Here is a 20,996-nt window from a genome sequence, read left to right as displayed (position 1 = left end):
ACCTATTATCTCGCTATATATATGTATGAATGGGTATGCCTTTGTACAATTTTTTAAAATTTGTATTTATTTTTGAAACTGTTTATAGGATTAAATTAAAAAACAGAAAAAAAAAATGAAAGGATGATCTTGACCCTTATTTGTTAATTGCTAAATGTAACAAGATTAGGAAAAAAAAAAAAAAAAACAAAAACAAAAAAACAAAAAAAAAGTCTCAACGAAAAAAATAAATAATAAATGAAGGATGAATTACGACCGTTGATATCTAATTATGACCGGATTCTCGAAAGCAATATATAAATTTTACTAATGCAATTGATCCAGCGGTTGGTATATGTAATATAATTCATATATAAACTAGTTAACATGCATTTTGTACCAGAACAGAGAAAAATTATCACATATACCACACATTTAGTGATTTATCCACTCTTTTTCTAAAGAATATGTTTGGTTCGAGTGGTTATAAGTAATAAAGAGATATTTTTATAATAATATTAATAGCTTCTTTCAAGTTGGAGAAGGTTAATATAGGATTTACAGGTCTTAACGATTATATATGTTTTTTTAAAACATAAAAATAAAAAAAATTGATTTGTTAAAATTTTAACATGTTTTATTTTAATACACTATCTGATTTCAAAACTAGTTTTTAGTAAATGTTAACTAAATTGGACTGTCTAATATTTAAATAAATAGGCTAATAAAATCATAACCTTAATGCAGAAGAATGATTTTTTTTTTCTTCTTTTAATTATCAGAAGGATGATATTCAAACTTTATGGGAATACATTTTTTTCTCCTTTCTTTGTGAGTTCTTAATATCAGAAAATTCTCTTATCAGTAAAAAAGTTTGTGAAGCATTTATAGATAAAATTAAAAAAAAAAATGATATTTGTCAGCATTGATAAATGATTATTAATAGAATCTAAATGTCAAATAGCAATTTAAATTATTATATTAAAAAATTACTTTTAAAGTTTTATAATAAAAATTAATAAAATTAAATACTCAAATTAAAATTTATCTTATAACATAGTGATTGTCATGGCGGTAACAAAAGCAAGATTCTAAAATTAATTTTGAACATGGCCAGCTCAACCAATTTGACGTCCTAAGGCAACAATTAAAATTGCAAGTGATTTGAAAAAAAAAAAAAAAAGAGTATTTTAAAATTTGTCTTGTTTTCATTTATCGTTTTTTTAAAAAAAAAAAAATTCATACGAAAATTTGGTAGGTAAAATGTTAGGATAACAGCTATTGTCACATTCTTTTTTTTTTTTTTGCTGATCAGGTTCAAACCCAGCTCATAGACTGGGATGTTAATGCCTCTACCCATTAGGGCTACCACACGACCTCAGCTATTGTCATATCCTTACTTCGTATAAAAATTTTAAAATAATAAAATATGGGAGTTCACAAGAAAGAACATTTTTGGTGGAATGAAATTAGTATACATTTACAATATTTAAAATATGGGAAATGGAGGTCTAGGGCAACAATTAAAATGGCAAGTGAATAAAATAAAATTAATAATAACTATTTAAAATTTGTCCTGTTTTGTTTGTTTGTTTGTTTGTTTTTTTTAAAAATTGATATGAAAAATTGCCAGCTAAAATGCTAGAATGACAGTTATTATCACATCCCTAATTCATACAAAGATTGTAAAATAATAAAAGATGGGAGTTCACAAGAAGGAACAATTTTGGTGAAATAATATTAGTGTACATTTACAACACTTAGAATTGAGAAAATTAAATTAAAAAAAATTAAAAGTTGAAAGTTTTTTTGGAAGGTTAATTAGAAATAATTATTTGTATAAATGTTTGATTGATTCTAACATATATATTTATATATATATATATATATATATATTATCCGAATACTTATATAAATACTTCTAATTAATGCGGAAATTCTATGGTGAGGACGGTCCGCATGAGGACCGCAATATTAGTGACGGTTTTTCATAGTATTAATGACGGTTTTTCATAAAATCGTCACCAATACTATGAAAAATCGTCACCAATATTGTGGTCCGCATAAGGACCGTTTGCACCATAGACAGACTGCTAATTCATGCTCAAAAAGATATAGATACAAGTGTTTAACCACTAAAATCACCTATTTCGTCAATTCTAATATAGAAGTTAAATAAACATTAATATCTCTATATTCACAAAAAAATAAAAACAAAATTACTCCATTTCACATAACAAAAGAATTTTTTTATGTAAAAAATACATATAATTAATAAGGAAAAATTTTTTAAGGGAGCCTCTTTTCATCGTGGGCCCCTGGGCACAAGCATCATATGCCTCACCCTTAAAAATATTAAAAATAATAATAGAAAAATAATAATGGTTAATGAATATATATATATATATATATATATGTACATATCAACTAATAGTTAATATTTTTCTCATTAATTGCTTCTTTCATTTTTCCTATATACAACTCTTGATTACCAGCCTATATCATTTTCAATTGAACAGCACTGCTATGGATCCAAAACCAGTTCCTAACGCTAAAACAGTTTCTCTCTCTCTTTCTCTAGTCAATTTCAGCATGCACATAATCAACAAACACAAAGTTCTTTGCAAGTTCATTCAAAGCATAAGCCAAACCAGCACTTAAAAGTGCAAGCACAGCCAAAAATATTCTTGACTGCATATCTGAGGGAATCCCAGCTGTTGCAGAGAAAGCAACTGTCGCCCCAATAAGAACTTTTTGTAATGTCTGGAATGCTGTATAAGCTCCTTTACATGATGAACACTTGAGGGTATGCTGGTCATATCTGTCTAACATCTGCAAACCAAATTAGAGATAGAAAACCAATCAATAAGTAAATCGATTCAACACTACCAATAGTTGCCCTGTTAAAGAAATCACCAAATTACTTGGTACTTTGCAACTCTTTTCTCCACCTGCTGTGGTTGTAATTGCATTTCTTACCTGGCGTTTTGATAAAACTGTTGATGGCAAAGGCTGTTGGCTGCTTTTACCAAACCACTCAGGTTGGCTGTTGCCGTGTCGCCTCAGCCAATTTCGGAATGCCAAGACCAACCGATCTGCTTGTGTGGGTGTGAATGTGATTTTTGTGTACTCTTTATTAACATCAGTAGAGCCCTCCATCGACTCTGAAAGAAAGATTTTCTCTTGTCCCTGAAGGACAATCATGTCTCCATCATATACCTTATTTGAAGTCCAGTGTTCATGCCATCTAGGAACAATCTGACAAAAGCACATGTTGAGTATCAAGTGAAATTACAAAACCAAAGAAACGTTCCAAAAGAAAAGGGAAAAAAATTAAAAAGCATCAATATTCAGACCTACAACAAAGGCCACAATCAGATTTTTGGGTCACCAATTAGATGAAAGTCACCATTAAGAAATGGAGGAAAAAAGAAGATTTTATATAATCTTTTTTTACAGATAGACAAGATTTAAATTGGAAGCTCATCCCAAAGAACTTTGCTTTTTGACCTATATAGATACTTGGGAGCCAGACTGGTCTCTTCCAAATCCATACAGATTACATTGGACAACAAATTTGTCAGCTGTATCAAAGACCTGAATCACATTTCTTCTATAACAATTTAATCTTAGCATCTTATACCAATAAAAAAATTTACTGTCACATCCAAAAACCAATTGCAGTTTATCAGATCAGTGTTCACATCAAAAGTAAAATGACCAAAAGAAGAGACATTCATGATGATGGGCCACAGGAAGTTTTTCAGAACAAGAATTCAGAAATGTGATCCATCTAGAAATGTGATCCATCTATTCATTATGTATCAAAGTACATGTAGATGCGTACTAGTTTGCTTTTTCTGTTGTCCGGGTTATTTTCCGCTAAGAAGGTGGTTAAGCTACTTAGCCTTTAAGGACTTTGCTAACCCAATTCAAATTTAACCACCAGCGAAAAATGTGCCAACTCTGACTGACAATGATGAAGAGTCGAGAAAATGCAAAGAGAAGCAGCTAGATGTTCAAAAAGCCATGAGCTACAGTGGTAGAGAGAGAAATATTGGAAAATTCACACCAAACAGCTCCATTTGAAATTTGATTTTAAATTACTGCTTATATATCTTCATTTCTAACATGCCACAGAAAAAGATATGATTATTGGATAGTCCATGATATATGCAAATCACGACAGCAACCAAAAAGTTCTTACCTGCCACCAAGCAGGTCCTGGCATTGTGAACTGGAAGAAGTTTCTAGCACTACAGACAATAGAACGTGTCTTCCCAGGTGCCATTGGTACATTGAAGGAACAAATCCAGATAATCCACTTTTGATCACCAACAAATGGAAGCTTTGTGTCTATCTCTATTCTGAAAGGTGAAGGAATAACATGACACGGTATTAGAAACAAGAACTAATAGATAAGGCTACAATGCCTTAGCATCTATAAGGGAAGATGGTAACAAATAAATCTCTACCTGTTAGACCAGATACAATAAGTTGGAGCCGCATTTAACTTCATTAGGTCTTACACATATATACACAAACACACATATGCACATACTATAGGGCAAGAATTTTACTGGGATACACAATACAGATAACAAACTAGAGAATGTCTCCAGACACCTCATTTTGAGCTCCAACTCCTAGATATGTCCATATAGATAGCATAGTGGTACTGACATCAATTTATTGAGGAACCTTTTAATAGTTAAGTCACATGTGAAAATGATGGTAAACTACCTGCATTGATCATTTGCTTCAAGAATATCTATGCTACTGGTAAAGATGACCTAGGAATATTTCAATCACAGATCCTTAAAAGTTATAAAATGAACCCATGGAACAGCTCATGAGTCTTAACAGTGATTGCACTTATTTGTTTAGTTATTTTTTCTGTTACGTCTTAATCATGTTAACAATCTCTATTTAATAGCATAGATTAAAAAAATAAAAAAAAATAAAAAAAAGCCGTAAAGAAGTTAATAACATCTGAGAAAAATGTATTTGCATTTGATATGTATGTATATTGTGTCTATTATTACTTATGAGAGTGATAAAATTACTTATTCATATAATAACAAGGTGCAACAAACTCAGCGCTGATCCGTGGATTCCCTTCATTAGCTCCAGCAAAGCCCCAAGGGCCACTAGATTCCAATTTAAACGGTAAAGGCTTGGCTCTATCTCTCCTTCCTGTAACCTGTGGAGTAATTTCACCAACAAGAAATGCAAAAAGTTGTTTTTCATATTCATCTTATTTCACTCAGCTGTATTAAACAGTAACATCTCTCAAGCTTATAAAATTCCATCCACACCAATAACCTACAAACATTTTGTCTGAACAAAAATACTAAGATATTAAATTCGAGCATGTACCTTGTGATGAGCAAAATCAATATGGGAGGGATCTGAGACATTTTCCATGAGGGTATCATAGCCATAGAAGAGATCTCGCTGAATGGTCACTGAAGAAAACTCAGGTTTACCAAAGTCATCAGGCAACCTGAATAGTAGCAAATCCCAGAAAAACAGTCATTAAAATATTCACTAGTGAACTATACCATATTATAATATTACACAATTAAAAAAAACCTTTTCTTGAACTATTTAGACATGATTTATACACCCTGTCGTCACTTTCAACAACATTAAGAAACTAAGCAAAAATTTACAATAAAATGATTACATGGGAGGCTTGGTGGCATTAGCTCTTTCCCAACCATTTTCATCTGGCCAAACGAATAGCAGACCTTGAGAGACCATGGTGGGAAACCTGGTAGCACATGCTCTGGGAGATTTAATGGCACGAGCTTCAGGACCTTCAGGTGAAGCCTGAGGGATCTTAACACAAGATCCACATCCATCAAAGGACCATCCATGGTACGAACACTGCAAGTTTCCATCTTCATCGATCCGCCCTTCCTGCCAAGCCAAGTAACCATTAAAATCTCTCAATTTCAAGAATCAAACAATTTAAAGACCAAAGAGAGAATAAAGAAGTTTACAGATAAAGGGGCAAGCCGGTGAGGACATTTATCATCGAAAGCAACCCATTGACCAGTAGACTTGTCATTCCAGAGAACAAGGTCTCGACCCAGAAGCTGAAATGGGGTCGGCAATCCAGGATCCAAATCTTCAGTCAGAGAAACTGGGTACCAATGATCCCTCCAAGAGAACTTGGAAGACGAGCTCTCCTCACCAAACTCATCCTCAACGCCGTCATCTTCTTCGCGTTGTTGATTCTGGTCGATTTGTGAGGACTGCTCTGGCTCTGAGGTTGGTGGTGTGGTTGGAGGCGCAGCGACTCTCAGAGGAGAAAATCTTGCTGGTCTTCCTACAATTTTATGCTTCCGGGAATTGCTGGAGATCATGAAAGGAAGGGTTCTGAAAGGTTTGCTACTTGGTGATGAAGACGATGATGAAGAAGAAGAAGAAGATGATGATGATACAGCAACAATGACAGAAGAAGCAGAGGTCGAAAGTAACATCGCCATTATGATATGGTGATTCGTTTCTCACAATTCAATCCGTGATTCCCTGCAAAACTGATGAAGAAAGAGCTTCAAATCGAGAGGAAAAAAAGAGTTGGAGGCTCTAGAAGTGGAGAGAACTTTGCGTGCAAGTTTGAAATGACAGCAGCTATCGGTGGGTCTTTTACATTCTACACTCGTGGGAAAACTCTTTTCCAAAAACCGCCAGTAAAATCCTCACCGCGGAGATTATCTTAACGGTAAATTTTGTGAGGGAAAAAATGTCGTGGCGTGATTACATTGGCGAAGCCTTTTTGATGTTGATGGTGTATGAGGGTTCTGTTTGAGAAAATAATTTTGGTTGGGAGGAAAAAATGGCGTCCACATAAATGGAAGACGGTGATTCCAGTTGAGGACAAGAACGTGGGAAATCAAACGCTGGCTAAACAAGCAGCTCAAAACGCTTTTGAAATCATGAAGCTGAAAACAAGCCGTTGCGTCTTTGGCTTGGCCTCTGAGTTGTTTGCCTCTCGTCTTTTTTCTACGCTTCTATTTGTTTGGTGTTGGCGACAAAAGACTTTTTTGCTTCGTTTTAGTGACAATAGTACAGGTGTTTGATTCAAAACTTCGAAAAGTATAACAGGTGTTGATGTAAACCACATTGAAATTTGGAAAGCATGCACAAGCTCCTGAGCTAAATGAGCAGCTTGATGAGCCATACTGGGAATTCAATTTTATCTTTCATTCACCATGCCGGTTTTACTTTTAATATATTTTTTTCAGAATCCAAGCCCCAGTTTAGGAGTAAGATATCACTTCTTTACAAAGTGTATTTATCATCTTTAAGTGCTTTTGGATTTTAGGAATTACTTGCCAACGCACCCAAACTTTTCACTTCCCCATCCAATTGAGCGGGCTTGTTAATTGCCGTATGAGATGCAAAATTCCACAGCAATATAGTGAAATATATTCGCTTATTATTATTATTATTATTATTATTATTATTTCATTGTGAAGCCTGATGTTGTGGCTAAGACTACTGTCCAAACAAAAAAAGTTGTAAATACAATAAGGTCATAAATATAACCAATAACTTGTTGTGTCCTTTCAATTTGAGCACCATAAAGAAAAAAAAATTAAAATTGAAGTTGGGTCTCGAATCCTCGACAGATCGTCACAAAGTAAATGATCATACCGCCTCAGTGTCTCCACAAGCATTGAGGCCCTCTCTGATTGAGACTTTTCACTTGTGCTTTGGAACATCAACGTGAGTAAAATTTTCAGTTTGCCAAGATTTATGATGTTTCTGAATCAAAGTTCAGAAGTTGGCTTGTGTACAAAATAATTTTCAAACTCTTCTTTTTAAGTTTTCAACCACCAAACCTACCAAAATGTGAATGCCTACTTTGAGTAACAAGAATCTCCTCCTAGATTTCTTAAAAAAGCATGACATGAAAGTCATGATTCATGGCAATGCCAGATGAGACACAAACCACAGTCATAAAAAATGATAATCAAATAGGAAATAAATTCAGCAAATCAAAATGCTGATTTAATACTCAAATGATTGTTCTTAAATTTCCTCAGCAAATGATACTTTTCACATATATCCTTTTATTGAAACAACGAGCAAAGTAAATTACAAACCAAACTGAAAAGCTAATGCTTCAATTGTTTCAGTTTGATATTTCACATGTGTAATCCAATAAAATAATAGATCTCAATCCCTGTAAGTCTTATATCCAACACTGATCCAGGTCCTTCATCATGAGAATGACAGTAACATTATCATTCACTGAAAAGTGACAAACGAAGCAGACTTTACTGATCTACATTCCAGATACTGCCCATCCCATCCATTTGAACAATTAGCTATTTTCAAACAGATCTTCCATTCACAAGCCAAATGCACAAATAAGCAAAGCATATCTCTTACTTTCTTCCTAAACCAGTTATCTCACAAAAGAAAAACGAATCAGTTCTTGGGGTAACTCTGATGATCAGGTCCGACGTCACGGGAACCAGTGTTTATATATGGCCCTCGAAATGTTGCCTGGGGTGGCAATGGCTTTGTTGGGTCAATAACTGGCGTCCTTGAAGACCTGCATTTGTACATATCACATTACATTTTTATTTCTGCAGATGCTATTATATTATCAACAAACATACCAGTCATTGATCATATAGCAATCTACTTACGCCATGTAAAAGGGAAACGCCAAGCCTGCACCAGCAAAAGCTAACAGACCAGTGGCAACAATGGCATTCCTTGTGCGGGACATTGAGATCACAAACACGAACCGAAACTATGGCCCACCAAAAGGAGCGAGCAAAAAATGCCTGTTACATTTTCATACACTCTTAACAACACAACAGCAAGAACATATGTTTACACATCGCAAACATGACAAAGCATATTTCCAAATGTATGATTCTATAGCACCTTGTGAGATCAGAATCAGTAGTTCATCCTGCAAATGAACTATCAAGTTCAAAACTTTATATTCAAGACATAGCAATCAAGCATGAGAAAGTCTAAATTATGATAGTTGGCATTGCACACACCCCAATTTCCTCTCAGCCAAAACGATAATAATAATAATAATTTAAAAAAAAAAAAAAACATTTTTCACGCAATTCACAAATCAAAATCTCAACTATTACTTTGGAAAAGCCTATCAAATTTTTTTTTTTCACAATTCATCCCCAAAAGCGAAATAAAAATAAACCCTAAATTCTGAAGACAAAAATAATAACGTTATTGCCTTCTTCAACAGGAATTGGAAATAAATATTAATAATAATAAAACCCTAAAAAGTAAGCACACAGATTGAAAACCAGAAAAACAAAAATCGGGGATCGTTACTGGTTTGAGAATGAAAAAGCCCACTTGACTCACTTCTGACTCGCTCCGATTGGCTTCTTTGTTAGCTACTGCTTGTCAGTTCTCGTCCGCGTTAAACCAAAAATCAACCAGTTCTGATTTTGTTTTGTTTTTTTTTTTTTTTTTTTTTTTTTTTTTTATCAAATGACCAAGCAAATTATTAGGCCTAATTTTCCAATAAATTGGTCTGGACCCAAATTAAAAGTCCATTTTAAGTCCGGCCCATATACCTCCATGTTGCGACGTGCCGTTTAAACATTCTACTCCTTTTTTCCCTTTTTTTTTTTCTTTTTTTTTTTTGTCTTAATTACAAATTTGATCTAACGTCTACCTCAATAATTAATTGCACAAAAATATTTAAATTTTAATAAAAAAATAAATTTTCCCCAATTTTGTCTGTAAATTAAGAAAAAAAAAAGATTTTATGTAGAAAAAATTGATTTTCTTAACATTTAATACCCATTTTCATTATAATATTATGAATCTATGCCCCCTAGTTTTATTATTACATTTTCTCCTAAATCTTATTACATCCCAAGTTTGGATCATAAACAAAAAAATTAAAAAATTACAAAATAAAAAAAAAAAGTAAAAAAATAAAAAAAAATAAAAAAAAAGATCCCAATTGGCAAAAAAGCATTTGCCATGCGCCACTCTCTAGTTTGACTTTTGAGAAAAGATGAAAACAAACTTGCCAAGCTTCTTCTTCTGCGTAATTAATCTATGAATAACATTTCATCTGTAAAAGCTTTCAATCAGTAGTGGCTCACCATTTTTTCAAATCACAGCAACTTTTTTTAACTTTCACTTTGTCTTTTATCGTTTGGACTCCAAACTCCATTCAAATTTACCAAACCAAAACCACCTCCACAAACATCTCCAAAATTCCGTCACACCATGTCAACGCCCATCAATCTCCGTTCCTCTTCCAAACGCAACAAGCCCTCCTCCAACTCACCCACCACCACCACCAACACCAAACAACCCTCTTCTTCCTCAAGATCTCCGCCGGAACAATTTTCCGGCAGCCAGAAAATCCGACCCCAACGTCTATTTACCGAAGAAGACGAAACCCATCTCCTTCAAATCTTCTACCATATCACCAAATCATCACCTCCTTCGTCCGCCATCAATTCACCCAACTTGGACCGCATCGAAAAGTCTCTGGGACTCAGATTTAGCCACACCCAGATCATCGACAAGCTCCGTCGGTTGAGGCTCAAGTACCACAAGCAAGCTCGGACCAAGTCGCTGATCAAGACCCATCACGATCGAGAGGTTTATAAGATTGCACGCAAGATCTGGGGGAGGAAAGGTTCGAATTCTAGAGGCGGCAAAACAGAGGAAGAGAAGGAAAAGGAGGAAGAACAGAGAATTGGTGATGTGGGTTTGGAGGAGTTTCCGGTTCTAAAGCACGAGGCTTTTGGGGTTTTGCAAGGAAATGTGGTCTGGAAGAAGGGGTTGATGGGTTTGGAAGAGAAAATATTGAAGGGTTTGAATGAGAAATGGATGTTGCTGAAGATGGAAGAAGCTGAGGTCATGGCGACGAGAGCAGAGCTAGAGAAAGAGGTAGTTGAGTTGGTTGTGAAAGCATTTTTGCCTTCTAAGAGTAAATAATTTTTTTGGATTTTTTTTTATTATTTTTTTTTTATGTATTTTATTGGAGCCTAAGAACGAATTGTTGTGTAGAGTACCAAATATTCTCGTGGTAATGATTTATGAAATTTTTAGTGTTTTTAGATTCATTCGATTGTTTCTTTTATTTAATTTATGAAATTTTAGTGTTTTTAGATTCATTCGATTGTTTCTTTTATTTAATTTATGAAATTTTAGTGTTTTCAGATTCATTCGATTATTTTTTTTTATTTAACTTTTTGTTTGACAAATTTGCCTAGTAAAAGAAGAGATGAAAATTTGAAAATAGATTACTTCATTCGAAAAATTAATAATTACATTTCGACAATTTGAATAATTTATAAGCTTAAAATATTTATAAGAAAGTTATTATTATTACTAAAGGAAATCAAGGCGCATAATATAAATGATTATCGAAGTATATAAAATAGGCAAGAAGAAACACTCCTTTTAGCTTTATAACAATTTGAATTCAAAAAAGTAGCACCAGGCAGCTCACTACAAATTTCGAAAACTAATGAAATTGAAAGTAACTAAACAATATGTTAAAGTTGCATATTTGCGAAATCAACACTATTTCAATTAAAATTTCTTCACTTACAAAAATACCTGGAAACCATTTAGAATTCCACTACAAGAAAAAAAGATAAAAGAAATTTACTACAGGCGCATAATATCTTGCATTATTACCAGGACCAAAGCATACAATAAAAGTAGAAACACATGCAAAAAAAACATTATCAATAAAAATCGAAACAGCTAGATCATCAACAGAGTAGAAAAAAGGTAAACCAGCAAATATATATATTTTAGGAGTGCCAGTAACAACATGAAACCTTCAACAGCAGAGTTTACAAACTACCATGAAATTCTCCAAAAAAGAGAATTACAGTAGAGTTCCAAGATCCAGACATTCAAGCTTCACTTAAACATAAACTTGATTGCCAAGTAGTTCATTTCCAGATATTAAAATACTAAAAAAGTAAAATATGATCACTTAGCAGCAACCATGGCCTGTTGGGCTTGGTTCTCCTGCTGCTGCTGATAGTTCAGAGGCCTCCTAAAGAGCATGATATGTGGTTCAGGACGATGAATTGCATAATGGACCCAGCCACGGCTTTGCTGCACCCCGATTGCACGCCATTCATTCTTGAAATCCAAACAGCGAAGAACAAAGATAAGAAGATAAGATACTAACACAAAATGATAGTGCATGTCCCAAATAAAATACATTTAAGCATAAAACTTCTGAATGGTTTATGAACCCATAAACCATTCAAAAGAACATCAAAAGAAGACAGAGGCAATAAAGAAAAAAGAAAAAGCAATCCAGAACCAAATATGTTACATTTTTAGGCTCTTCAGCATTTCATTCTAATGATTACAGTTGTATCATATTTCATTATAACACATATCCAAAATCATTATAATCAGAGGACCCAAAAATTGAATAATTTTTGTTTCATTCATTATATCTCTTTACAATCAGTCGCAATAATGCAACTACTTAATTTTAACCGATAGAATTAAGCCATACGACTTAGCATCCAAAATCAGGCCGAAAACAAAAAACTGGATCCTAGCAATATTGTTTTCACAATCAAAGACAAAATTATCAAACTGATTGTTCCGCACCTATATTATCACATTTGTCTGAGTGAAAAGATCCACTTAATATATAATCAAGTAACTTGGTGGTCCTAAGCAGAAGCAAAATCTATCTAAAAGAACCCATATTACCACAAATACCAACAATTTCATACTTCTATTTATTTTACCGACCAAACGAGCAGATCAATTTGCATAACAAATCCAAAACGAAAATAACACATTGAAGGCCGAAATGGGCTCCTGAAAGAACATAATATTTATTTAAAAAAAAAAAGAAAAAAAAAAGGGAGCAAATGCTTACTTCAGACAGAAGCCGATTCTTGGGGAGCAGTTTGGCAACTTCTGGAGGAAGAACAACATGCCTGTACAAATTTGTTCAACAGAAACAACAATTAAAACATTGTTTTAGGAAATATTAATTAATAAAAATAAAAAGAGGTAGAAAATACAAAGGGAAAAATAATTAAAATAATACTTAGAAAAAAAAAATGAAAGAGGAAGATGGAGAAGAAGAGCACCTATACTCGTAGATATCATCGAAATACTTCTCGGAGTATTGGATCTGACCCATTATCACAATCGCAACAAAGAAAAACTTCCTTCCACAAATAAACAAATAAATAAATAAACTGAAAATAGGGTTTTTGATAAACTGTCGGTTTGATCCTCGAAGAACGAATTGAAATCGAGAACCAAAATTACAATTAAAAATTCTAAAAAAGTAAAACAATCCAACAAAAAGATGCTCTAGTGAAGTTGCAGAAGCCAAATGCATACCTGAATAGCTTTAAACCAGAGAGAGTGAGAGAGAGAGAGAGAGAGAGAGAGAGAAAGAGAGCAGTGCAAATTGGAAAAGGGGATGGAGGTGGGATTTTATTTATTTAAAGCAAAAGGGCAAGAGTCATAAAAGGAAAATTCTGGAGGGGGCTGACTGTAAATTTTGCTTTTTTCTTTCTTTTTATAATAATATTCTTCATGCTTTTCTCTCAGCAATTTATTCAAACTTTTTTTTTTTTTTTATATTATTCTTTTTCTATATTTCCACCTCGGTTTGCATCTCTCGAGTCCTAACTGTCACTTGTTTTTTGAATTTCAAATTTCGAAATTTCCCGCTGCTATTTCTTTTTTTTAATTTTTTTTAACAACGTTCAAAATTTACTTTTTTTATTATTATTATTTTTTATTTTGTATGGAACACAAATATAACACGCGAGAAATAATTAGTTAGGGCTAACGTTTAAGTTAATTACAAATTCAAACATTTTTATTATTATTATTTTGAGATGTATAATTTCTATTTAATTTTATTGGCTTCGAAGAGTTATTTAAAATAATATATATAAGTTGCTGCACTTTGATTTCCAATAAAATACTTGTAAATAAAAACTCTTATGTTTACATTTTTTATTCAAATAACAAAAAAATAAATAAATAAATAACAATTATAAACTACAGTTAGATGCTTATCGGTAAGACGAAAAAATAAATTATATAATTTAAAAGGAATTCGATCAAACACTTTATATAAATTGTAACAGCAAATTATCATTTACCTTTCATTAACTTTGACGAAGATGAAATGGATCAAATGGCTTTGCTGGCTTTGCTTGTAACAAGGAATTATTTCCAGCTCAAATTCAGAATATAAAATGATAATATTTTATTCATCAAAAAAAATATATATATATTGAATGAATGATAATATTTTCTCTCAAACATTTTCACAAACACTTGCCTCACAACCCCATTACATACTTCAAATTTTCCTTTCGAAAGCAACAAAACACCATTTACCATCAAAATCCCAGTTCACCAGTTTCCAATTCCAATATCATTGCCACATTCCATTCGGAGACAAATGTCCAAACCATTTTTGAAGTTAAAGAATGGCATTTGCTGTTTGCCATTTACCATAAGTTCAAGATTATATCACTCGCAAATTTTTTCCTAGGTCACACAAAAAAAGTTAAAACCATTCAAAGGGACAAAGCTCAACATTTTCCATTTTCCATTTGGCATGATCTCTAGGTTTTCTATGGATTACAAAATTTTGTAAGGTCATTCAAGAACCTGCATCTATTCCTTGCTTTCGCCTAACAAATATCTACCTTCTCTCATTTTTACATGCTACCTAAAGAACAAAAAGAGAAAGTTCACAGCTTGTAAGCTTTACAGGTATACTATCTGCTTTCATGTACATTAAAAGACAAGGACCCTATACATTCTTGAGGAAAAGACTTCCAATGCCTTCGCTTCTTATGGATAACCAAAAAGGCAAAACCAAAGAATGTATCAATGACCATCCACTATGCAGCTATCATTTTATGGACCAATAATTCTACACTTGGGGACTGGCTTCCACAGCACTGAGGTCCCTTGAAAGATCATGATTGGATGATATTTCCTGTACTTGTTTATCTGCGATGGAAGAAAGAAATATAGATAAAGAAACTTGAATGGATTAGGAATCAAAATCAACCATGAGATTCACCCACCTGATCTTGTGCTAACTTATCAAAACCAAATTTCTTCGTCCATATTGATTCAGCCCCATCAGCAGCTGGTAATACAAGATTTCTCACATTCAAGAATGCAAGAAATCGTTCAACACATGAAAATAAGGTCTGGAAGTAACCCTACAAACCGAAAGCTTCTTCAAGTAAGAAAATTGTCCACATCAAGATCACATTGATTTCATAAATTAGCAACAATGTCAAAGATCAAAAGAAATAAAGTGATTAAATTCCCAAAATAGATCAAAAAAACCTGTCCTTGGGATTGAGCACTTGTCGCCACTAAAGGAAGTTCTGCCACTTCTGTTCCATAGATACGAAACATTCCAGCCGAAACGACAGATTTGCTGCATTATAAGCAATATACTGTCAAAACTCACATAGTCCCCACAAAATACCATTTTGTAAACAAAATCAGATATAGTTCTTACTCGACTGTTAGTATTGCACAGTACATCCGACTGAAATCTGGGCCGCCCTCCTTGTTGTAGCTAGAAAAAAGTTGGAACAATTAAGTAAATTGACTTCAGCTTACATAGCTATGAACAAAAAGAAAGCAACCAAACTAGTAGTAAAAAAGAAAATCCAGGAAAAGGGATAATAGTTGCTCACCCATTAAGCATCAATTGGATAATGTCACTTTGTGTATCAGAATCAATTATAGGAGTGAAAGAATCCTACAATGTAGAAATTTAACACCAGTAAGCAACCTTAACTAAAAACCTCAATTCACCAGTCAAGACTAAAAGTCATCATAACAGTGTAGTTAGGCAACAGCACCACAGATGAAAGTGCTGGAAGCATGATGCTCAAGGTCAATAGCGATGACTCAAGATGAGTACATGACACTTGGCAGGTAAATGTTCATCATTTTCAGAGATTAAATCCAGTGACTTCTAGTTTACTAAAAAAATCCAGTGATTTCTAGTTTGGTCCATAACACATAAAATTACCAAATATCTTAACACAAGAACCAGTTGCTACTCACATGAAAGATTGAAAGAATTTTGGAACACAGTAGCTTAGTTTCATCATCAGAGGTCATTTTTCCATTAAGTACCCTCCATTTTACTTCAGCACTACCCTCATTCTCTGAATTATCCTTATTCTGCTTCTTCCTTATGGCATTCAAAAGAGAGTCTGGAAGCTCCTGTTCTCCATGGGCTACCAATTTCTGCAAAGCTGAATTAATCCTGTGGCAGTCCGAGCAACAGAACCACATCCCTTTTGGCACTTCCTGATTTAAAGTACGTTAAGACATATAAATAGCCCCAAAAAAAAATTAATAAAAAAAAATAAAGATGAAAGTAAGGAGCCAAAAAAAAAAAAAAAAAAAAAACAAAGCAATCTGGGGCAGCACCTTCAGATCTTCCATTTGATGATCCTTCAAACAGCCTACATGAAACTCCTTCTCACACTTTGGATGGACAGAAACACACATCATTCAGAAATATATTTGAATAGTTAATCATAAAAACAATTACGAAACGCACAGCACTTCAAAGCTACAAATTGACAATTAAAACATCCAGAATTATTTCAGAAAAACATAATACCTGATCACAAAAAATAACCGTGCCAGGACCAAAACCAGATTTGCTGAATTCATGACCCCTGTAGACATAAGCATAACAATTGTATTGAAAAATAAGATAGAAGAATATCACAAATTTGCTACACTAAAACAAAAAAAAAATCCACAGACCCAAAGAACAAACTGGTTCAACTACCAAAACGTATTTAAAGCTGTATTTAAGAATAGCATAATGTTCCAATGAGGTAAAAAATATGCACAATAACAGCCAAAAAGTCATTACAATGGGGATTTAGCTGTAATTTAATGTTCTATGCAAAGCAACAAAAAAATTTTATCTTATTTTTTTATTTAAAGCAAAAACAAAGGTAATACCTGCAGAGCGCACATCCACCAAAGCCAACATCTTCAGTATTGATAATGCGAATGCAACGGTTGGTTATCTGTTCAATAGGATCAATTCCTGGGACCCTTCCAGCTGCTACAGCATTTGCATTAAACTCCACAAATTTTTCTTTTTCAAACAGATTCTCGCAATATTTGCAAAACCAACTGCCGGTAGGTATGTTTGGTAAATGAAGACAATCTGCAATTGACAAAAAGCAAAAGAAACATCAAACATGCAATTCATGAAGGTTACTGCAAGTTAGCATTCTAAATTATACACAAAGGTCAAATTAATGAAGGCAAAAGTTTATATGTACACTAGTAGCACAGTATGTATGCATAAACTAATACTATCAAACTTATGAGGTCAAATTAACATTTTATATTGATAGAAAGAAATTCACGGAGACAGAATCCCATGCTAAGACATTTATATGCAGGCATTTTTCTATCCATACCACTCCAGACAACATTAAGTCTTTCTATCCCCTAAAATTAGGCATGTACTTTTTAAAGGCTTCTTTAAATTGGAGTAGACCCTGAGTTTAAGAAAAAAGGGAGACATTCTAAGAAACAAAAAGTTCTCAAGCTAAAGTAAATGAAAAAATTCGGTCCATGTAACACTAAGATACAATGCAATAAAATTCAAACAAAAATGAAATGAACCTGGATGAAACGCCCTTGGACATCCATCACAACACAAAAGTTCTCCCCCATCTAGACAGACAGTGCAGAGATCATCATTTTCTTTAGAGGCAAACTTTCTATCCCTTGACAGAGACAATGACAATTCATGGAGAGAAACCCCATTGGATGTGTAAATGTGGAGGTAACTGCCATGCAAAATTAGCCCAAGTTAAAAATCAATCAAAAAAAAAAAAAAATGCAGTAAAAGGAGGAATGTTTTATGAACATTGATAATAGATATCATCATTTTCCAGAATCTTCCAGCAAAAAATTAGTGAGCTATTCTATAGAGTTCATCTTTCAACTCAACCATGCCATCTAGCAGAAAAGAATCCCATTTATCTCCTACTTATTATTACAGGATGCTCAGAACCACTTAGATTATAGAACAAAAAAACTCACGGCTTCCGACGTGATGCCCAACCAGCATGAGCTTCAAACTGAGAGGGGCTGACCTGCAGTTCAAACATAAGAAATCAAATATTTTCCAGGACAGTAAGAAGACCTCAATCCCAGCAGAGAGTAAAAGTACCTCAGAATTGCAGCAACTACAAAAGATTCCTGAGCCCTTCTTGTAACCAACCAAGAGTTTCTGCCAAAAGCATATGCTTAGTCAGAAAATAAATTCTACTTAAAATGCAGAAAGCAATTAAATCTACTATTTTATTGCAACCTTTCCACGAACATAATAAGCAACTTCAGTTCCATCTGGCAAGATATCCTCCTCAAATACCAACTTGTGCAGCCTTATATCTCTTTACATTAGAAAATTAGCATATTTCAAAATTAGACAAGTATATAAATAAAATATTTAAAGTCAGAAATGTAAATACCAATTAAACTATGGAAATGTTCACAAATGAGGGAGAGAAAAAAGAGAGAATACTTTCTGGTTATTCGTCCTTGACTCTTACTTTCTGATGGGTTACACTTTGACAAACTTTGAGAGATTTTTGTAACCACAGTTGATTTTGGTGACCTGATATATTTTGAACAGAAGCATTAAACTTAAACACATACCATAACAACGATTGTAATATGGAAAAAAACAATTCCTCATGCATTGATCACAACACCAACAAAATTTACAAGTCATACTGTCATACATCATGGCACCCATTAAATCAAACATAAATGTAAAAGTGAGCTTATTGCTAATTTGGTTGCATCTGCATACATTTATGCAGCTAAAACATACAAACTACAACATACAAATCCATACCACATATTATGAACTGTCTGCATAGAAATCACAGAATGGATAGTCAGGTAACACATAACATGTAATGCAACCATAATAGAACACAAAAGAAACTTACTCATCAGCGTTGTTAGCAGTTTCAACAAGGTTAACTCGAGATTCTTTCAACCTCATGCAAGTATTGCAAAGAACCGTTGCCATTCCAGTGTCAGCTTCAGGAATAGAAGCTGTTAACATTGAACATCAATTTCAGCAAATTGTTTAAAAGAAAATCAATCATCTAGGAACATTGCGATACATCAAAGTGAACAAAGTCAAAAGGTAAAAACAACCTTTGCAATTGAGACAGATTGTACATTTACTAATAATCGAACAACCAATGGCCCTCCGGACAGCTTCTTCCAAAGTGACCAACGTAGAATTATGGCATGCATTAATAACATCACGGAGAGTGTTTCCATTCTGAAGGTATATATACTCTGGCGGGCGTTTATTTGAACTGCCCGCATGCAGCTCAAATACGGTAGGCGAAATAATCTAAACCAATTTAGAGAAAAACAAAGCATCTCATTATTAAAATGATGATAAATTTATCAAATACAGACCCCCCAAAAAAAATAAATAAATAAAAAGAACTAGTTAAATACAATACTCGCCTCCAATCCTTTACAAACATCGCAATGGCATTCTACACCAGAGCCTCTAATTACCCCTCGAAGCCCTGCATCTCCAAGTTCCCTTACCTAAGATGAAAACAGTTATATATAAAAACGTGGAGACCAATTTTAAATATATGGAACTGAAAAAAAAAAAAAGAAAAAAAAAAGAAAAGAAAAGGAAAACGATACCTTCGTGCCTCTAATATATCTAACGGGCTGTCCCTCTAGAATACCAGTCCCGAGAAGGTCTTTCAACTTTGCAGGGAACTTCTTGTTTGAACCGTGCGTTCTCATCTCAGCCTTCGCTGGTGGAGTGACTAATGAACTGCCCACATTGGAATCCCTCTCTTCCACCTCGGTCTCTGGCTTTATCTTCAATGCAGACCTCGTAAATCTCCTTAATGGCTTCTCAACCACTGTCATTGGAGTGGCTTGTTCTTCTTCTGAAGGTGTCTTGGAATCGCTGTTCTCTGCTTCTTCCTCATTAGGTTTCTCTTTGTTCAGAGATTCAACCACTCCCTCCTCATTCAACTCTTCCCGAATCACCGAATCCACTATTTGATCACCCTTAGGCTCGTCGTCGCTGGGAGTTTCCACCACACCACTCTTCAAATCTTCTCCTCCGCAATCTCTCTCGCCACCAACAACAGGCACAGAACGATGACTGCCGCGCTCGTCGTCGCTCACAGCATCCACCACGTCGCTCTTCGCTTCCTCCTCTTCGCTTATGGAGTAGCCGCCATCGCCAACCCAACCATTGCTCGGTTGAGAATCCTTCTCCGAGATCCTCAACCTCTTTCCGGTCGGACTACCCAACGACCCGTTATTCGCCTTCCTCGCTCGGGTCCGACCCAGAGACCCGCACATCTCCGACTGGACCTTCAAAGCGAATGCGAATTCGCGCTTCAGACCCGTACGAACCCGAGACAACACAACAAACTCTTCCGAGTCGGTGCCGTTTGCCATTGGGAAACCTCCAATTGAATAAATATATGATTTCCTATAGATGTTCGGGATGTGAATTGAATCCGAATTTTCTCGGGAAACAAACCGAGAGAAGGGGAAACAAATGGTTAGGGCTTGCGCGTTGGAGGATTTTTGAGATGTGGGTTTTGGGTGAAGGAATACAAAACCGGGCTTTTTCGAGGAAGGGAAGGTTAATAGGCCAACAAACAGGTTTAACGAAGAGACACAGAAACAGAGAAGAAACAGAGCCACCTATATCTAGGCTTTAGGCCAGGATTTTTGATCCTTCCTGAGGGGCATTTGTTTGTTTTGCTATTTGGTCCCTATAACTTAGCTTATTTGCAATTACATTCCTTTTGTTATTTTATTATTTAATAAAATAAAATAAAAACAGAAAACTACTATTTTTCCTTAAAATACTCATATTTTTAAAGTACCACCGATCAAAAATTATTTTTAAAATTTGT

At 34.2% G+C, this 20,996-nt stretch overlaps 5 protein-coding genes across 11 annotated transcripts; 1 reads left to right on the top strand and 4 right to left on the bottom strand.

The window, feature by feature from the left end:
• Nucleotides 1-2,407: 2,407 nt before the first annotated feature.
• On the bottom strand, nucleotides 2,408-6,817 carry LOC107410684 (pheophorbide a oxygenase, chloroplastic). The gene is made up of 7 exons (XM_016018143.4): nucleotides 5,988-6,817; nucleotides 5,669-5,904; nucleotides 5,359-5,485; nucleotides 5,046-5,182; nucleotides 4,187-4,346; nucleotides 2,959-3,237; nucleotides 2,408-2,811 (listed from the first exon to the last, which is right to left on the bottom strand). The coding sequence occupies exons 1-7, from the start codon at nucleotides 6,474-6,476 to the stop codon at nucleotides 2,557-2,559; spliced, it is 1,683 nt and encodes a 560-aa protein (XP_015873629.2). The 5' UTR covers nucleotides 6,477-6,817; the 3' UTR covers nucleotides 2,408-2,556.
• Nucleotides 6,818-8,003: 1,186 nt separating this feature from the next.
• Nucleotides 8,004-9,509, bottom strand: LOC107410687 (uncharacterized). 5 transcript variants are annotated; one of them, XM_060811718.1, is made up of 4 exons: nucleotides 9,352-9,454; nucleotides 8,896-8,923; nucleotides 8,652-8,792; nucleotides 8,004-8,554 (listed from the first exon to the last, which is right to left on the bottom strand). In XM_060811718.1, exons 3-4 carry the CDS (start codon nucleotides 8,732-8,734, stop codon nucleotides 8,428-8,430), a joined length of 210 nt encoding a protein of 69 aa, XP_060667701.1. In that variant the 5' UTR covers nucleotides 8,735-8,792; nucleotides 8,896-8,923; nucleotides 9,352-9,454; the 3' UTR covers nucleotides 8,004-8,427. The 5 variants fall into 5 exon arrangements, with proteins under 5 accessions (XP_060667701.1, XP_060667700.1, XP_015873636.1 ...); XM_060811717.1 differs by having other exon boundaries at nucleotides 9,319-9,442; XM_016018150.4 differs by lacking the exon at nucleotides 8,896-8,923 and having other exon boundaries at nucleotides 9,352-9,509.
• Nucleotides 9,510-10,233: 724 nt separating this feature from the next.
• Nucleotides 10,234-10,953, top strand: LOC107410682 (probable transcription factor At1g61730). The gene has a single exon (XM_016018141.2). The coding sequence runs from the start codon at nucleotides 10,234-10,236 to the stop codon at nucleotides 10,951-10,953; it is 720 nt and encodes a 239-aa protein (XP_015873627.2).
• Nucleotides 10,954-11,747: 794 nt separating this feature from the next.
• Nucleotides 11,748-13,500, bottom strand: LOC107410685 (cyclin-dependent kinases regulatory subunit 1). 3 transcript variants are annotated; one of them, XM_060811715.1, is made up of 4 exons: nucleotides 13,361-13,500; nucleotides 13,101-13,185; nucleotides 12,884-12,944; nucleotides 11,748-12,120 (listed from the first exon to the last, which is right to left on the bottom strand). In XM_060811715.1, the coding sequence occupies exons 2-4, from the start codon at nucleotides 13,151-13,153 to the stop codon at nucleotides 11,965-11,967; spliced, it is 270 nt and encodes an 89-aa protein (XP_060667698.1). In that variant the 5' UTR covers nucleotides 13,154-13,185; nucleotides 13,361-13,500; the 3' UTR covers nucleotides 11,748-11,964. The 3 variants fall into 3 exon arrangements, with proteins under 3 accessions (XP_060667698.1, XP_015873631.1, XP_060667699.1); XM_016018145.4 differs by having other exon boundaries at nucleotides 13,101-13,181; nucleotides 13,360-13,438; XM_060811716.1 differs by having other exon boundaries at nucleotides 13,101-13,177; nucleotides 13,360-13,437.
• Nucleotides 13,501-14,563: 1,063 nt separating this feature from the next.
• Nucleotides 14,564-20,771, bottom strand: LOC107410688 (uncharacterized). The gene is made up of 18 exons (XM_016018151.4): nucleotides 19,753-20,771; nucleotides 19,561-19,647; nucleotides 19,237-19,441; nucleotides 19,023-19,131; nucleotides 18,590-18,682; nucleotides 18,377-18,458; nucleotides 18,236-18,295; nucleotides 18,106-18,158; nucleotides 17,683-17,849; nucleotides 17,005-17,215; nucleotides 16,652-16,709; nucleotides 16,456-16,512; nucleotides 16,084-16,332; nucleotides 15,708-15,772; nucleotides 15,527-15,586; nucleotides 15,349-15,442; nucleotides 15,078-15,218; nucleotides 14,564-15,000 (listed from the first exon to the last, which is right to left on the bottom strand). The coding sequence occupies exons 1-18, from the start codon at nucleotides 20,527-20,529 to the stop codon at nucleotides 14,905-14,907; spliced, it is 2,664 nt and encodes an 887-aa protein (XP_015873637.2). The 5' UTR covers nucleotides 20,530-20,771; the 3' UTR covers nucleotides 14,564-14,904.
• Nucleotides 20,772-20,996: the final 225 nt, after the last annotated feature.

Source organism: Ziziphus jujuba, chromosome 10 (assembly GCF_031755915.1).
Source record: "Ziziphus jujuba cultivar Dongzao chromosome 10, ASM3175591v1".
Taxonomy (NCBI): domain Eukaryota; kingdom Viridiplantae; phylum Streptophyta; class Magnoliopsida; order Rosales; family Rhamnaceae; genus Ziziphus; species Ziziphus jujuba.
Note: the sequence above shows the minus strand (reverse complement) of the source record. Positions and strands in the feature narration are given on the sequence as shown.

What these genes read in the sequence shown, in the direction of transcription:
- LOC107410688 (XM_016018151.4), bottom strand. Translation starts at nt 20,529, where the DNA reads ATGGCAAACGGCACCGACTCGGAAGAGTTTGTTGTGTTGTCTCGGGTT. An exon ending in CGGTTATTTTTTGTGATCAG is followed by an intron (nt 16,513 to 16,651) that starts GTATTATGTTTT and finishes GTCCATCCAAAG; the next exon opens with TGTGAGAAGGAGTTTCATGT. An exon ending in ATCAAATGGAAGATCTGAAG is followed by an intron (nt 16,333 to 16,455) that starts GTGCTGCCCCAG and finishes ACTTTAAATCAG; the next exon opens with GAAGTGCCAAAAGGGATGTG.
- LOC107410682 (XM_016018141.2), top strand. Translation starts at nt 10,234, where the DNA reads ATGTCAACGCCCATCAATCTCCGTTCCTCTTCCAAACGCAACAAGCCC.
- LOC107410685 (XM_060811715.1), bottom strand. Translation starts at nt 13,153, where the DNA reads ATGGGTCAGATCCAATACTCCGAGAAGTATTTCGATGATATCTACGAG. An exon ending in GATGATATCTACGAGTATAG is followed by an intron (nt 12,945 to 13,100) that starts GTGCTCTTCTTC and finishes AAATTTGTACAG; the next exon opens with GCATGTTGTTCTTCCTCCAG. An exon ending in AGAATCGGCTTCTGTCTGAA is followed by an intron (nt 12,121 to 12,883) that starts GTAAGCATTTGC and finishes TTGGATTTCAAG; the next exon opens with AATGAATGGCGTGCAATCGG.
- LOC107410687 (XM_016018150.4), bottom strand. Translation starts at nt 8,734, where the DNA reads ATGTCCCGCACAAGGAATGCCATTGTTGCCACTGGTCTGTTAGCTTTT. An exon ending in GCGTTTCCCTTTTACATGGC is followed by an intron (nt 8,555 to 8,651) that starts GTAAGTAGATTG and finishes GTACAAATGCAG; the next exon opens with GTCTTCAAGGACGCCAGTTA.
- LOC107410684 (XM_016018143.4), bottom strand. Translation starts at nt 6,476, where the DNA reads ATGGCGATGTTACTTTCGACCTCTGCTTCTTCTGTCATTGTTGCTGTA. An exon ending in CAGGACCTGCTTGGTGGCAG is followed by an intron (nt 3,238 to 4,186) that starts GTAAGAACTTTT and finishes TGCTTTTGTCAG; the next exon opens with ATTGTTCCTAGATGGCATGA. An exon ending in CAGTTTTATCAAAACGCCAG is followed by an intron (nt 2,812 to 2,958) that starts GTAAGAAATGCA and finishes TTTGGTTTGCAG; the next exon opens with ATGTTAGACAGATATGACCA.